Source organism: Pseudopipra pipra, chromosome Z, assembly GCF_036250125.1.
Source record: "Pseudopipra pipra isolate bDixPip1 chromosome Z, bDixPip1.hap1, whole genome shotgun sequence".
In the NCBI taxonomy this organism is placed as follows: Eukaryota; Metazoa; Chordata; class Aves; order Passeriformes; family Pipridae; genus Pseudopipra; species Pseudopipra pipra.
The window spans coordinates 66,019,071-66,034,964 of record NC_087581.1 but is presented as its reverse complement, the minus strand read 5'-3'; the positions used below and the strand labels follow the sequence as shown (position 1 = coordinate 66,034,964).

Here is a 15,894-nt window from a genome sequence, read left to right as displayed (position 1 = left end):
ACAGGATCGCTCCAAGGAGGTAGTTGTGCAGAGGTGAGTGCTGGAGCCCTGTGCTGTGGTGGCAGGTCCATGTGCTCTGACTGAGTGAGAGCATTTCGGTTCAGGCAGCACCGACAAGCAGGTCCAACCAAAATCAGCCGTGATGCGCAAACCTAGAGAACTGTGACGGGCCATTATCTTCTCAGGAACCAAGGAACCTAGGCCACAGCTTATCAGGAGGTGACAGAATCAGCCTGAGCTGGGACTAGACAAAATTACAGCTCCTCTGGCTGTACTCCTGCACCTAAGCGAGTTGACTACAAATCAATCTCATTACACTGTAGACATTTGTAGCCCCACCCTGAGCCCATTGAGCTCTCCTGTACAGCTATTTTTTAACTATATTACTATTTAATTATCATTTAATTACTGTTTAATTCTAATTTTATAACCATCAATAAACCCCTCAAACTTCATGAAGATTAATTCTTGAAAGAATTCATCTGCAACAGCTAAGGACGACTAAAGGGCGAGCTTGAGTTTGTAGTAGGCAGGGACTCCCCAGGTGGGAAGGTTAGGAGCTTGTGACTCCTGGCAAGAGGAGAATGGCTCCTCTTGCTCATGCAGGTATGAACTGAGGACACTCAGGTGCAACACTCTGAAAACAGTTAAGCAGAAACAAGCTCAGTCAGGAAAAGCATCTGAGCCTGAAACCCATCCCCTCACGAGGACAGAGTGAGTGATGGTGGCTGCAGACTCTGCTTTCGCTGACCACAGTTACTGTCTCAAAAGGATTGCTGTTTGCCAGGACCCTTAGTCTGGGATGCCCTTAGACCATCACCATCCTGTCAGCCATGTGGGCACCAGTGACACAGCCAAAGGAGTGTCTCATGTGTGACCACATCGCTCTGGAGTCTAGCACAGGTGGTGTTTCCTTATATTCTTGCTGGTGAAGGAGTACATTTATCCTGTGGACTGACAGGTTCTATCAGACATAAAGAGAAATAAGGCTATATATAAATATGTATATGTATGTATATATATGTGTGTGTGTATATATATAGGAAAGAAATTATATATGTATATATATAAATGGTGTTTCATATACTGGGTTTCTGATACATGATTAGAGTGTAGAATCAGAAGCTGCTATGTGGTTCTAACAACATCAGACTTGGACATTTTATTTTCAGTTTGCACAACCCTTACCTAACCTTAACAAAAATCTGTAACATGTGTATGTTTCTGCATATTTCACAGTTCAAAACACACTGACTAAGCTACTCTATTCACAAGAATTGCTTACGTGTTCCCTACATCCAGAGAAAAAACATGATCAAATAAATTAAACTAAGAATCCTTTACAATAAATAAAACAAACCGTAGTTGGTTTTCTGTTTGGCTGGTTGGTTGTTTTTTTTCTCCCAGAGAAGTGATTCCTTAATTCTGAGCAAATCTCTTATGCTCCTCATCAGAAATTTATTTGTTCTAAAATGTAAGAGCCGGAAATAAGCTATTGAATGTTAAAATCAGTGTATTTGAAGCACAAATAGCTTGCCTGTCATATCATCATATTTGCTAGCTGATTGGACATAAAACTTCAGCCTCTTGACTTCACTATCTTGTTACATAGTTTTCTTTACTTTCAGTTCTGATAAGGCTTATTATTTACAAATCTCACTTTTGCTAGCAGAACAAGAGAAGCTCCTGTGACAGCAAGAAGTGTAAATGCTAAAATATTATATGAGTTCAGCAGTTATGTCTGCCTGTGATAAATTTCTCTACCTTTTTGTTAAATATTTACTAGTGCTGACTATAATGATTTTGGTAAAATAAAGACATATTACTTGATGTGGTCTCTGTAGGGTTGTTTTTTTTTCCCCACAGAAGATGGATGAATTTAAATTGGAGCATTTTCTTCTTGTACCCATGTGAAAAGTGGGTATATATTCGATATATAAATATTAATATGTACATTTTTTTTAGATTGTGTAGTCTAATGTGTTCTATATTATACCTTTTATCTGAAAAGGTATAATCTCTTAATCTGGATAAATAAAGAAATAAATAAAACGCTGAAAGACATACCAGCTATCTTACTGCATAACTAGGAACTGAGCCAGAACGTTGTGTTAGCTTTCCATATAGAGCTTTTGCTTCTCTTAGTCAGGGGCAGTTGTTGGTGCTTTTAACCAACAAGTCTGTACTTGTCGTAAAGAATTTTTTTTTTTCAGGAAGTAAAAAAGAAAGCAAAAAAGCTTGAAGCAAAAAAGAAAACATACTAGGTACCTCCCTATACTTTTTTGTAGTGTAGGTATAAAAAGTTGAATTTGTCTTTTGTTTTCCATCGCACACAAAGAGTGCACAAATGTGATCTAACACTCTCCTTATCTCTTCAGTTGTGAGATTTTTTTGGGGAAAAAAAAAGGTATCCTATTTAAATGAAGATCAGGATTTGCTTTTTTTTCAGACATCACCAACTTGGAGAGGTAAAAAAGCTACAAATCTGAAACTTCTCTTGCCTATGAAGCTGATACTTCATGAGCCACTTCATTTCATGAGCCAACACATTATCTCTCAATTTCCAAATACTGATGTGGACAAGCGAAGTGCTACAGATGTCATTTGTCTGGACTTCTTTAAAGCCTTTGACATGGTCCCTCACAATATCCTTCTTGCTAAGTTGGAGAGAGATGGATTTGATTGGTAGACTGTTAGATGGATAAGAAATTGATGGTATCCAGAGGGTAGTGGTCAACAGCTCAGAGTCCCAATGGATATCAGTGACAAGTGCTGTCCCTCATGGGTTCGTATTGGGACCAGTGTTATTTAATATCTTCATTAATGACACAGATGAAGGAATTGAGTGCACCCTCAGCAAGTTTGCAGATGACACCAAGCTGAGTGGTGCGGCTGACACACCGGAAGGACAGGATGGCATCCAAAAGGACCTGGACAAGCTTGAGAAGTGGGCCCATGGGAATCTCATGATGTTCAACAAGACCAAGTTCAAGGTGCTGCACCTGAGTTGGGGCAACTCACGCTATCAGTACAGGCTGGGGGAGGGAGGGATTGAGAGCAGCCCTGTCAGGAAGGAGTTGGAGATGCTGCTGGATGAGAGGCTGGATGTGAGCTAGCCGTGTGCACTTGCAGCCCAGAAAGCCAGCTGTATCCTGGGCTGCATCAAAAGCAGCATGGCCAGCAGGGGGAGGGAGGGGCCTTTTTACTCTGCTTTGGTGAGACCCCACCTGGAACACTCTGGGGTCCTGCTCTGAGGTCCTCAGCACAGGAAGGACATTGACCTGTTGGAGCAAGTCCAGAGGAGATCACCAAGCTGATTAAAGGGATGGAGCACCTCTCCTGTGAGGACAGGCTGAAAGAATTGGGATTGTCCAGCCTGGAGAAGAGAAGGCTCCCAGGTGACCTAAATGCAGCCTTCAAGTACCTGAAAGGATCCTACAAGAAAGCTGGAGAGGGACTTTTTACAAGGGCACGTAATTATAAGACAAGGGGGAATGGCTTCAAACTGAGAGTATATTTAGATTAGATATTAGGAAGAAATTCTTTACCATGAGGTTGGTGAGGCACTGCAACAGGTTGCCCAGAGAAATTGTGGGTGTCCCATCCCTGGAAGTGCTCACTGTCAGGTTGGATGGGGTTTTGAGCAACCTGGTCTAATGAAAGGTGTCTCTGCCCATGGCAGACGCAGTCAGATGATCTCTAAGGTACCTCCCAACCCAAACCAGTCTTTGATTCTATTATATCATTCATCTCTCCTGCCTGTTCAGGTCCCTCTGGATAAAAGTGTAATGACTGTTCCCCCAGCCTGGTGTCATGTTCAAATCTGCTCTCCATCATCTTCTTTATGTTCTTGATAAAGGTGCTCAATGCAACAGGTCCCAGGAGAGACTCCTGTAGTACTCCTCCTATTATGGGCCTCCAGGCAGAGTTCAAGTGTGACCCACTAACCCCTACCTGCTGTGCTCAACCATCTAACCAGTTTTTTACCCATATAGTTGTCCACCCATGCTGAACCATAACGTTCTGGTTTGGGTACATGTTATTGTGGGAGACCAAATCACAAACCTTGCTGAAGTCAAGGTTCCACTGGTGTCCCCTCCTACACAGATTTATCCATTTGTCATGGAAAGCAATCAGGTTGGTCAGGCATCACTGACTGCTGGCAAATCCATTACTGGCTCCTCCTCATCGTCTTCTCCTCCCTGTGCCCAGAAATGTTCCAAGAGGCCTTGCACCATGACCTTTACAAAGACCAAAGCAAGGCTGAGTTTGTGGAAGATGGGACCTATCATTAAGGGCTTTGGCTCATTCATTTTGAAGGTGGCAAACACCTTCAAAGGTTTCACACTGCTTCCCTCTTCCCTATTGTCTTGTATATCTGGGACTTGATAAATCTCTAAAGTATCTTGGGTATGTTTTCTAAATCATGTTTTTAGGAGCAATTAGAAATATTTCAAAGCTTTTGTATCTAATTGCTCACTCTTTCTCCAACCATAAAAGGTCATGTTATGCTTTTTTTGGTCACTTAAGTTGTTTCTATTGTTTCTCCTTGAGAAGGTCAAATCCTCCTGATCATAAATACATTCATATTAACAACGTGGAAAGGAGATGTAAAATAAGAGTAGGAGAAATTAGAAGAAGTTTTAGAAGGACTTCACTGCTGGTCTACAGGACAACAGGATGGTTTATTACACCTTTCACCAAAATACAAATAAATCAGGGCCAAGAATGAAAAATTTAAATACTCTTTTCTTGCCTTCGTGGCTTAATGAATGTATCTGGATGTGTTTCAGATTGTCAAAAGAGATTGTCAAAAGCTGAGATCAAGGACCCAGTCTGACAAGCAGAGATGTGGACAGCATACATCTATATACACAAAATCCAAAGGCATAGCCTCCTTTTTTGTCCCAACCTACTCTAGCTGTCTAATGTAATAACATTCAAAGAAACAAGCATTCCAGACACTAGCAACAGAGAAACACCCGGGCCTGTAAATGCTTTCCAAACTAGCAACAAGAAGTGAACATAAAGGACAAAACCCCCTATGCTTCAGAGGAAGGAGACTGCTCACCAGAACCCCTTATGTCTTTTCACAAAGGCAGAGATGTTGAGTTTAGAAGGCAAACCCTATGGCAAATCATCTTCTCCCAGTGTAGCATCAGAAATCCTGAGGTGGAGCTTTGTGTGCTCTAGAACAGTACGAGGATGGGGTAGCAAAACTCTCCAGTTTAATGTTGTGGTAAGACACTGGAGGTCTCACCTCTGAGTCCAGAGGAGAGCAACGAAGGGTTTGGAGCACAAGTCTCATGAGGAGCAGCTAAGGGAGCTGGGGTTGTTTAGCCTGGAGAAAGGGAGGTTCGGGGGGTACCTTTCACTCACTGCAACTACGTGAAAGGAGGTGGGGATGGGCCTCTTCTCCCAGGCAATTAGCGACAGCCTCAAGCTGTGCCACGGCAGTCTGAGTTCGGACATGAAGAGGAATTTCTTTCACAGAAAGGGTGGCTACGCTGCGGAACGGGCTGCCCGCGGAGGCGGCGCCCGAGCAGGGAGCGGCCGCGGCCCTGAGGGCGCGGCCGCCAGGGGGCAGCGCGGCGCCGCCCGCCCGGGCGCTGCCGCGGCCCCGCCCCCGCCCGCCCCCGCGAGCGGCCGGGGCGGAAGCGCGGGCAGCGGCGGTGCCGCGCGGAGCGGGCGGGCGGGCGGCGGGGATGGCGGACGGGGCGCGCTCGCTGCGCGGCGGCGGCGGGGGCAGCCCGGCCTCCAGCCCGGTGCTGGGCGGGCGGGGCCGCGCCGCGGCGGGGGGCAGCAGCCCGCCGGGCCACGGGTTCCGCAGGGTTACCCTGACCAAGCCCACCTTCTGCCACTACTGCACCGACTTCATCTGGGGGCTGGCCGGCTACCAGTGCGAGGGTAAGGGGCTGCCGGCGCGCCGCGGGGGTCGGGCGGGACCGGCTGGGGACGCGTCCGGGGCCAGGTGCGGGGGGGGAGGAAAAAAAAATTACTAAAAATACTGCTAATGAAAACTCTAATAGTAATGGCTAACAACAAACTGTGTAACACTAAAATATACTAACAAAGCATAATAATTAAAAACCGATCCAAAAATGTAATACTAAAATGCAGGGCTGAAATAGAATATTGAGATATGTTAATAAAATATGGTGCTAAAATACTATCCAAAATATAACTATGAAAACAATACATTCTACGAAAAAATTTCTAACAGTAGTAATAAAAATTTTAATAGTAATAGTAGTAAATCGCAGAAATCAAGTCCAGAAACAACAATACTGAAAATTCTACTCCTGTTAGCAAGTGATGAGAATTAGTTCTGACAATAGTAAGTCTAGCAATAATAATTTTAATAATTATAATAAATAACTACAACCCTGGTAACGATGATAATAAAAGTTCTAACAATAATAATAAAAAGTCGGAGGTGTGGCACTGCTCACTCCTTTGTGGTGGCCTCGGGTGTTTGCCATGGTCCAGCAGTGCCACGGCCCATCCTGGGGTGGACCCACTGTGAGCCACCAACCACCTGAGCAGTTCACAGTGGATCCATCCCAGGCGTGCCCCTAGCTGCGGAAATGCCTGATGGCATGGAGGAGCTGAGACCAGTGTGGAGTTTGAACCCTTTAAACCTCGTCTGACGCCAGGGAGGGGAGAAGGAATCGGTAGCTCTCCTTGTCCGCCTGCATGACCTCAGCTGAGGTTCTTGAAGGTGACAAAATCATGGCTCGTTCTGATGCAGCGAAATCAAGTGGTGTCATAGGGACAAGAGGGGATCTCTGTGTCCCTCTTTAAAGAAAAACAAAAACCAAACCAACCAAACAAAAAAAGACCCAAACAAAACCAAAACAGCACCCTCATGTGTTCATGAGCCTATGCAGCCCAGCCAGTTTGGGTTGCAGCTCCAAAACCACATCTGAAAGAGTGGGTTTGTACAAGAGCCTCATTGTTTGGGTGGGTATCACACAAGGCTGTAGAACAAGTACCTTGCAGTTCTTGATATATCTCCTGCCTTTGTCATTGCTGTGGGTAAAGAGGGTGCGCAGTTAAGTTGTGTGGAAGTAGTTTCTGTGTGGTGCAAAGCAAGTCCTGGAAGAATGGTTTAATATTTGCTTAAAACTTTTCCAAGGGATGTGTTGTTCTGACTGCATAGCAGAAAGTCACTGCTTACCCTAATTAGCCAAAAAGCCCCAAACTCAAGTGAAAATTTCTTACGTTGGGAAAATGCACAAAGCTGTCTTCTGTGGTCTCTTATTCTATCGCTGACTTAAAAAAAATGGAGTTAAAAAAGTGGGCATTCAGGTGTCACTTTTGTCACTTGAAGAACTGAGTGGTTTTGGTAATGGTAACAGATAGAAAAATGTGAAAGGCATTTGCCCAGGATGTCTCACTTTTTTTTTCCATTCACGCATTATATACTAAAAGGTAGTGCACAGCTGCAAATTGAATTTACGGGTTTTTTCCTAGTTTGAAAACTGCACTGACAGTTTGTATCTTGGAATTGTTTTTCCCCTTTGGCTTTTCAGGCAGAATTCTGGACAAGGATCACTAGCATCACTGTCTAATGACCATATGTTGATGAGGCACTTCCAAGTTGCACTGTTGTTATATGTATTTTAAGCCCACCTCTGAAATCTCCACCCCAAACAAGTTGCCTGTGTGAGGAAATACTCTTAGTTTTCATTAGCTGTAACATTCCTTGCTCAGAGCATGTGAGAAAACCCTATAATGCCACCTGGCACATCAGTGTTTCCTTTGGGTGAAGAACCGACTCATTTGTCTGTTTTCACCCAGCTATTCTTAGTGTTATGTTTGTCCTTCAAACAACTTACTTCTAAACAACAGCTTTAAAAAATACCTGATGGGTCATTTGCTCAAGGTGGCTGCTTTTGACAAGTTACTTAATAAGTGCTAATATGATTTCTTGAATGATTTTAAGTAAATTCTGTTTAATGGTTACCTCCTTGTCATGTTTACCCTAACCGATGGAGTTTGATCATTACTCTTTAGGAAGTGATTAAAGGGTGATCTCTCAGAGTGCTATGCTGCTAAAAAAAATTAAATAACTCACCCAGCTATTAGCGAAGAAGACATTTGCTATAGATTTGAAAAACTCGGTAGACAATTCCTATCTCCTTTTTCTTCTCCACAGAGAGTTTAGGGTTGGAAGTGTAATTGCATCTGAGCTGGTATTTGGATTCCCTTTGATAAACCATCCACAGGCTTCAAAATTAAGCCTTCGAGGGGCCTTTTTCTCAGTGAATTTACAATGGTTGCTGTTCCAAATCCTTGGGTTCAGATGTTCAGTCTCCTGATGCTATTTATGTTGATGTTCACTGAAGTTGGTCCTCTCTTCAAAACAGAAAGTTTTCAAACTGAAGCAGACCAAGCATGCTGATGACGAGACTCCATCAGTTACAGAAAGGAGAAAAAATCCACACACACAAAAACAAACAAACAAACAAAAACCCCAATCCCTCTTAGCTGTTATTATTTTGAGTATTTATGTGGCCTAAGTGACCTGGATTTGAGTTTTAATTGTGATTGACCCTTGGAAATGTGAATATATACATATGTGTGTGTGTGTGTGTGTGAATTACCAAGTCTATGGAGTTTTTCAGTACATGTGTCAGCTACTCAGCAGACTGGCATATGCCCACGTGGCTTACATAGCTGCGTAGCAGAAACACAAGTAAATAAAATGATTTCTCAAAACACTTCTAACAATGCAGGCCAAGATAAGTGGTCTTTTCTTCTTGTGAACTCGGAAAGATACGTAGAAGAGATGCTCTGATGCTCTCTGTGCAAGGCACAAAGTGTCCTGCGTCTCCCTTTTTTTTAGATATGAGATACTGCTTCTCTCTCCAGTTCAAGGCCAGAACCACTGTTGCCAGCGCTTTGTAAGGGATTGAAGGTACTCCAGGGGACAATTGCAGCTCCCTTGCTAGATCAACAAGATGTTTTTACAAGTGGAATTTTACAGGGATTGCAGTAATTTTGCTGTGTGGATTACGTCTCCAGTTGGGTCTGAAGATTTTACAGTATTAAACTTCTGTGCATGTACTTATTGTAATATCAGCCAACTAGATTTGCATCTGTGGTTTATTTTCACACCCTCCTCTACCCCACAAATTTGTTTTCTGTAAGCCCTTTGTAAATGACTACATTTCTTACCACGTTACTATTTGTAGCTGTGACTTCCTTTGTTAAGTGTGTGCACGTGTGAAAGAATAAGTGATGCTTGAATTGTAACATGAAGAATTGCTCTCTTATATTGCCTTTGCTTTCCAAAGTCAGGTCATTTCAGGTTAGAGTGGGTTTAATTTTCCTCAAGCCTGGCAAGGAAAAGGCAGTGTAAGTGGCTAGGGTTTGTGCATGTGTGTATGTATCTTAAAAATGAAAAATATTAAATATATGAAGTCTGTATAAGAAGTAAAGAGAGCTCTCATTGGTAGTTTGCAGAAGAACCAATTTCATACACTAAAAGATAGCTAGCAGATATTTAATTTGGAGTTTGGGTTTTTAGCCATCAATAAAAGCACTTTTCACAGTGCTTTTATTTTACATAAAACACTTCAAGAATAAAAAAGTAGGAAGAATTGTGAATCTGTACATTTTGAGGGCTGCAGATATTTCCAGTATTATAAAACTTTCTAATGTGAAAATGTTTCTGTTTGGTTTATTTTAGCCAAAGCTAAAATGTAAGGGATTTAAGTAATAAGCAACTTTGTTTGCAAATTTAACAATTGTTTAAGCATTTTTATGTTCTTTGTATCTATATATATTTAATAAGGACATTTATGGGAAGCTGCTGTCATGGACTTTTCGGTATGTTTTGTGTCTGTTTCTACTAGGGAAATGTCATTTAAGCAGGTAGGGTACTTGTCTTGATATGAAAGCTCTAAGTTAAATAATACTTTGGGGAGCAGCATTCTTGTTTTCTGTTTTTGTATTTATTTTTTGAGGTTTTGGGCATTTTGAAATTATTTTTATTTTTAGGCTTTGTATTCAAAGCAGAACCTCCAAATATATTCCAAGGCACATAAATCTTTGTTTCTCCTAATCTGATTTAGATGTTGGCTGGCAACAGTGCAGCTTTTCCAGAACGAAATGTAAATGGTGGATCTGAGTTATATTTGTGCCATAAATCTCTGATTTGGCAAGACAGACTTAAAGCTGCTGTGATTCGTATGGGCATGTCCCAGATATGGGCAAACCGTGTTGTTCCTTGCTGGTGTAGGAGAGTCTGGAGATGTTCAGACAACATCTCTGCAGCGGTCTGCAGGTGCATATTCTGGGCATGTTTTGAATGCAGTCTACTATATTTAAAGGCTGTTCTAAGAAATTAGATAGGGAAGGTGTGTTTTCGTTTAAGGCTGGGAGTCAGATGAACAGGGAGTTTGTTGAGATACGGAAATAGTAGCAGAGAATAAGGAGACAAGGAGCAATCCCCTTGAACTCTCATCCTTTCTAGTTAGTTCTATTGTTGAGACAGACATCTGAAACATATTTGACCCTGCAGGTTTCATTCAGCTTTGTTTTGAAGGGAAGTGAGCAATGTATGAGATTCCTGCAAAAGTCTTAATGCTTGCAGTTCAAAAGGAAGACAAACTCTTTCCTTCTTGTGACGAGCTTGGCTTGCTTTTGAAGCATTTTGAACTAAATGTAAAAGCTGCAAGCAGGTAAAACCATAGTAAAATATTGCTTCTATCCTCCAACCAGTTTGAATTTTCAAGACTTGCTGGCTTTATTCTGGTTTCCTTGTCAGTGGTGGGTCCTTTCCATGCAACAGTAAGATGATTGATGTTGAGATGCAGTTTGAGTTTGTGGTTGAGATGCTGTTGAGTGGATGTGACTTTGCTGCATTTAAAACGTAGATGAAGCCATATGACTCTGAATTCATCTTGGGAACAAACACAGACTGTCAAAAAAAGAAAAAAAAAACCCTGAAACAAAAAAACACTCCCCAAAATAAAACCTAACACAGAAACTTGGCTCAGTTCTGGTCAAGCTGAAATGCATGTTGGGGAAAACGTTTGTAGCATTGACTGACACATTGAAAAATGCAACTTACTGGTCTGGATTTAAAGGATAATGCATTTTGTACAGAAGAGAATTTATGCTTTTCTTTTCCCTGCCTCCTCCTGACGGTGTATCAGAGGAAAATATCATTGTCACCATCAGTGATGCAGAGAAAAAGACAGGGAGGTTTGTGAGGATGCACACAGCTTCTGTAGCTGGAAGCTATAGTTTGTGTTGATAGCATTAGTCCAAATTTCAGTCCAGAAACTCAATTAGGCAGTAAATAACTTACTACAGAAAGTGCTAAAGCCAGTAATCCAATACCAAGCTTTGCACAGCACTTTCATGTATCGTCTGCTTTACTGCATCAGTCTGACTCGGCGATGAGTTCCAAAAGCACTGAAGGTGGTACTCATCAACCCCTCATGGTACAGACTGGCTGCTGATGGTGCTCTGCAGGTTTTCTTTCTAGATGATGTTTCATCAAATATTGCTTAGACTTACTATGTTCAGGTGTTCCTCAGCCATTCTTAAGGCTAATATCCACTGGTTGTTTTAATCTTGCACAGAATTTTCAGTCTTCCTCTGGGGAGTTTCCCACGGACCATAGTTCTTGCAGTGCTGTGCTAGGGGTCTAAAAAGCTATTAATTCTCTCTTGCAGTTGTGTGGGAGATAAATGCCTGACTAGTTTTGTGATAAACAAAGAACATTAAACTCCAAGGGTTTCCGCATAAAACATTTTCTAAGTACTGTACTGAGCCACTTAACAGCATTTTCTGTAAAACTTGTGCAGCATTGCAGTCAGAAGTGGCTTCAGAACTTCATGGATGGAGAAGCACTTGCCTGTTCCGATCTTCTGTGATGTTTATGTGTATTTGGTGTGTGCTGATGCACTCCTTGCTTCACATTTGCCTTCTTTTTGGAAACCAGTAACATCGTTCCTTGCTCTGAAGATGGCCTGCATTCCTTCTTTATAGATGTAGAAGTTTGTATTAAAATAGGTTGTGGTGCATCTTGCTCAGCAATGCACATCTCTGTGTGATTTCTCAGTTTATTGTTCAGCAGTTCTTTTCTGGTGGTGATGTTATTTTTATTTCGATGTTTTCCCAGTAATTTAAGTGTCCTGGGGTTTTCCATGTAAGATAAGCCCATTAAGCAGTCACTTTGCATTGACAATTGCTTTATAACCCAGTCTGGGTCATTACCCAATTGTAATTGTAACCCAAGGTGGGGGCCTCCTGCTTCTACTGTCAGGAGAATGGCATACAAGACATACAACGTTTTACTTTTTGTTCTCCTCTTGGCAGCTTGTAACAAATGTTTCTGTTTATTCCACCCACCACCAGACTTATTGTGAATTATTAGTCCAGGGATAAGGAATTTTGATTTATTTTTTCCAGTGGGTTACCTCTGGGCAGGGTCACTTTGCTTGTTTGTCTGTTTTCTCCTTTTTCATTACAAGGCCTTTATAACTTGTCAGTAAGTTACTTTGCTACTTCAGGATTCTCTTCCTGATTTTGGAGCTCTCTTTTCACGGGGAAGCTTTGAATTATCATTCAGTCAGGCTATCCCTGGGGGGGACCTTTGCTTTTTGGTTATGTCACTGGTTTCTTCCAGAGTTGTTTCTAACTCTGCATCTCAGTAGCTCCAACTGACTTTCTTCTGGGCTACTTGTTGCTCAATTAGGTCCATCCTGAGCTGGCTCACAAAAATCCCTTGGGCAAAACTGCTTTTGCAACATGTGTGGAAAACAGGTGACTAAGTTACCTGAGCATGTTTAACTTGACTCAGCTCCAGTGGGGAAAGAGTAGGTTGTATGTATAGCATATACACCTTTCTGAGGGATAAAATAATATGTGCTGGTCAACTCCTGTTCTTTTTCATTTGGTTTTTTTCCCCCAGCGTTTTTATTTCATGGCATCTTTCAGTTTTGAGAGGAGCCTGTTAGGAAACACTCCCAAGCAGAGCACAAAAGCTAACGTGTGTATCACAGTGTGATAAAAAATGCATTGGAAGTGTACTTCTTTTGTTTTGGTTTGGTTTTTTTAAGTGTGCTACCACAGTATTCTTCCTTTTAAACCATATTGTTGACTACTGTTGTCTCCCGTGTGGGAGTTTGTTATTCAGTAGAGTACAGTCAACCTCTAATTTCACTTCCTGTTTTTATTTAAATATTTTTATTTGCTTGACTCTAGAAGAATGGGAGTGTGTACATGTGTTTGTGTATATGCTCATACATATATATTCATATCTATTTATGTGAAGAACACATGTATTTGAAACTTTTTTATATGTTTGCTTTTTATCCTGTTTAAAATTGAATATGAGTTATTTACTTGGAAATATGTTTAGGATTATGAATGTAATATGCTGATATCACTCACTTACTTGGCTTCCTTTTAAATACCAGTTGTATGATAGAATTGTCATGTCACTATTGTAAAAGTAATGTTATTTAAGATCCAAAGAAGCTAATAGTTAGAATAAACAATGCTGTATTTGAACCACAATTTAATCCATCTCAGGAGTTTTATATACAGAATAGTGTTAGAGATATTCTGAATACTTGGTTAAACAGATTTTCTTGTAAGAAAATGAATTATTTGATCTTCAGGTGCTAAAATGGGAGCACTGTGTTGTTCTGCAGGGTAGTATTAGATTACAGTGGCTAGAAAATTGGACATCCAGTTTAAGTGCAAGAATACTTTAAAAAATATCTCTGTTCCTCATTGCTTTTCTTTCTGCTGGGCAGATTGTGTCACTCTTTAGTGTCTTGGTTTGTCATACTGTAATTCAGTCTATCCTTTTTCTACAATACTTTCTCTACAGAGTGTGGAAATAATAACTGATAAACTTGGTTAGCCACTGAACATAGGAATACTCTACCATCCAGTTCCTTAAGTGTTTCAAACAAAAATACTTCCTCGGTGCTGAAATCATTACATGCCTGGGATCTTCTTTGCTTGGAATCTTCAAAAGAAGGCAGAAGAATACAAGGAAATTGCTAAGATTCCTCTCAGCATGAAGATGGCGTGAGGGAGGGATCTGAACTTAAAGTGAAAAGGCTAGTCCTATTTGAGGCTGTGGATGCTTTCTTTCAGAATAAAAATTACCTTTTGTGAGATGATGGATTTTCTTCAGAATTTAGTTGGGGTGACAGAGTGAGTGTAAGCCATCATACATAAAAATTTGCATGGGAAACTGACTGGGACTAGCAGTCCTGGAATGTATCTGCTGTAGAAGGAAGCCCTCAGACTTGAAATAAAGATGTGGGCTGAGTAATGACCTAGGCAAAACTGCTTTTTCACATTCAAGCTCTTCTCAAAACAGTGTGATAAGGAGTACTGGAAAAGCTGATTTCAAAATTTTCACATGTTCACAAATATTTAGATAACTTGAAACTGTCAAGACACTTTTGCAAGTTGATGCCCCAATTTTGGGTGGCCGTAGATGCTGTTGGATACGCCGGTGGCATAAGTGCCACACTGGAAGTTGTGCCTGGAAGGTGTGCACGTGAGCTGTGAGCAGCAGTGTGCCTGCCCTCACTGCTGGAGGGTTGTCACTGGTGGTAATAGCAGCCCTTCCAAAAAGTAGTCACAATTCTTTTACCCTGAAGAGGGTTGAGACTTCCAGAAAATGGTGCTTGCAATTATGTTTGATGCTCTAACCCTCTGTCTGGATGCTGGGCAGACTTAACTCTGTAAAGAGAAGGTGCTGAGTGAGAAACCAGACATGTGATCCAAAATGACGAGGTGTGGAAGATAATAGATGTAACCTTAAAAACAAAAACAAATTAAAAGATTCCTGTTTTGATTTCTGTGCCATTGACTTACATGCCTGTAGCTTCTTGTGTGAAGAAATTAATTAACAGCAGCTGAGACTTGTTAGACCTCACCAGATGAATCCTTTTTTCAAAAATAGGCCAGAGGAGGAGATAAAAATACTGTAATGTTAAAAATACACTTCAAAACAGCTAAATATTGTTGTGTCCGTTCTGGTTTTGACCTCTCTTATTCTATTCCTATTATATTTTCTTTGCTCCAGAATAGCTCCAGTATGGCATGTGCCTGGAGATTTCTTGAAGCTATTGTATTCTTCGTTCAAGCACTTTTTCTTCAAGAAGGACAAACAGATTATTTAAAAAATAAATCCATAAGATAATGGGGATATATTACACTTTTTCAGTGTAACTTTCTCACTTTTTCTTTTGCTCAGTGCAACTTTTTTCTTAAATCTGCTCTCATGGGAAGCCTCAAGAACCTTTCAACATGTGTTGGTAATTCATGTGTATAAATTAATAGCTGATGCTGTTGCATAGTAAATTAAGAGCAAGTGCTACAAGAACTTGCCCTGTCAGCCTGATCAGCTGAAAGGACCACACCAAACAACACCAAACCAAAATAAACAAGACCTTGATATAATTTGGTCCCTTTTCGGAAAGATTTATAGTTTTTCAGGGATAGATTTTGAATTTTACTGTTTTGTGAGCAAAGCTATTATGCCTTGGAAGTACTGGTATATTTGTCAATGGTTTATATAACCTGTCACTGCAGGCTTCTGTTCTCTGGATAGATGTAAATGCTCAGCATCTATGAATTTTGTCTGATCTTACTGATGTGAAAGGACTGTTCCTTTAATTCAAGATAAATATAGTCCTGAAGCCTAAGTGGTGGAACTAGAATCCTCACACTTTCTTAACAGGAATCTTATTAAAATGCTTGAAGTGAATAAAATTAAGAATAGGCATAAAAAAAAATCACAGAGATTAGCGCTTTCAATTTGCTAGCCTTTCTGGAAATAGTGCCTTGTGTGTTTTGTTTTCCTGGTTCACCACTCTGTGAATCATTTGCCTTTTGTTTCCT

At 41.1% G+C, this 15,894-nt stretch overlaps 1 protein-coding gene across 1 annotated transcript in view; it reads left to right on the top strand.

Annotated features, from left to right (window-relative positions):
* The first annotated feature begins 5,705 nt into the window (after positions 1 to 5,705).
* Positions 5,706 to 15,894, top strand: part of DGKQ (diacylglycerol kinase theta) — a 93,887-nt gene continuing 83,698 nt past the window's right edge. The window contains exon 1 of the mRNA XM_064641997.1: positions 5,706 to 5,907. Coding sequence (XP_064498067.1) covers positions 5,706 to 5,907 — 202 coding nt within the window. The remainder of the gene's footprint in view (positions 5,908 to 15,894) is intronic.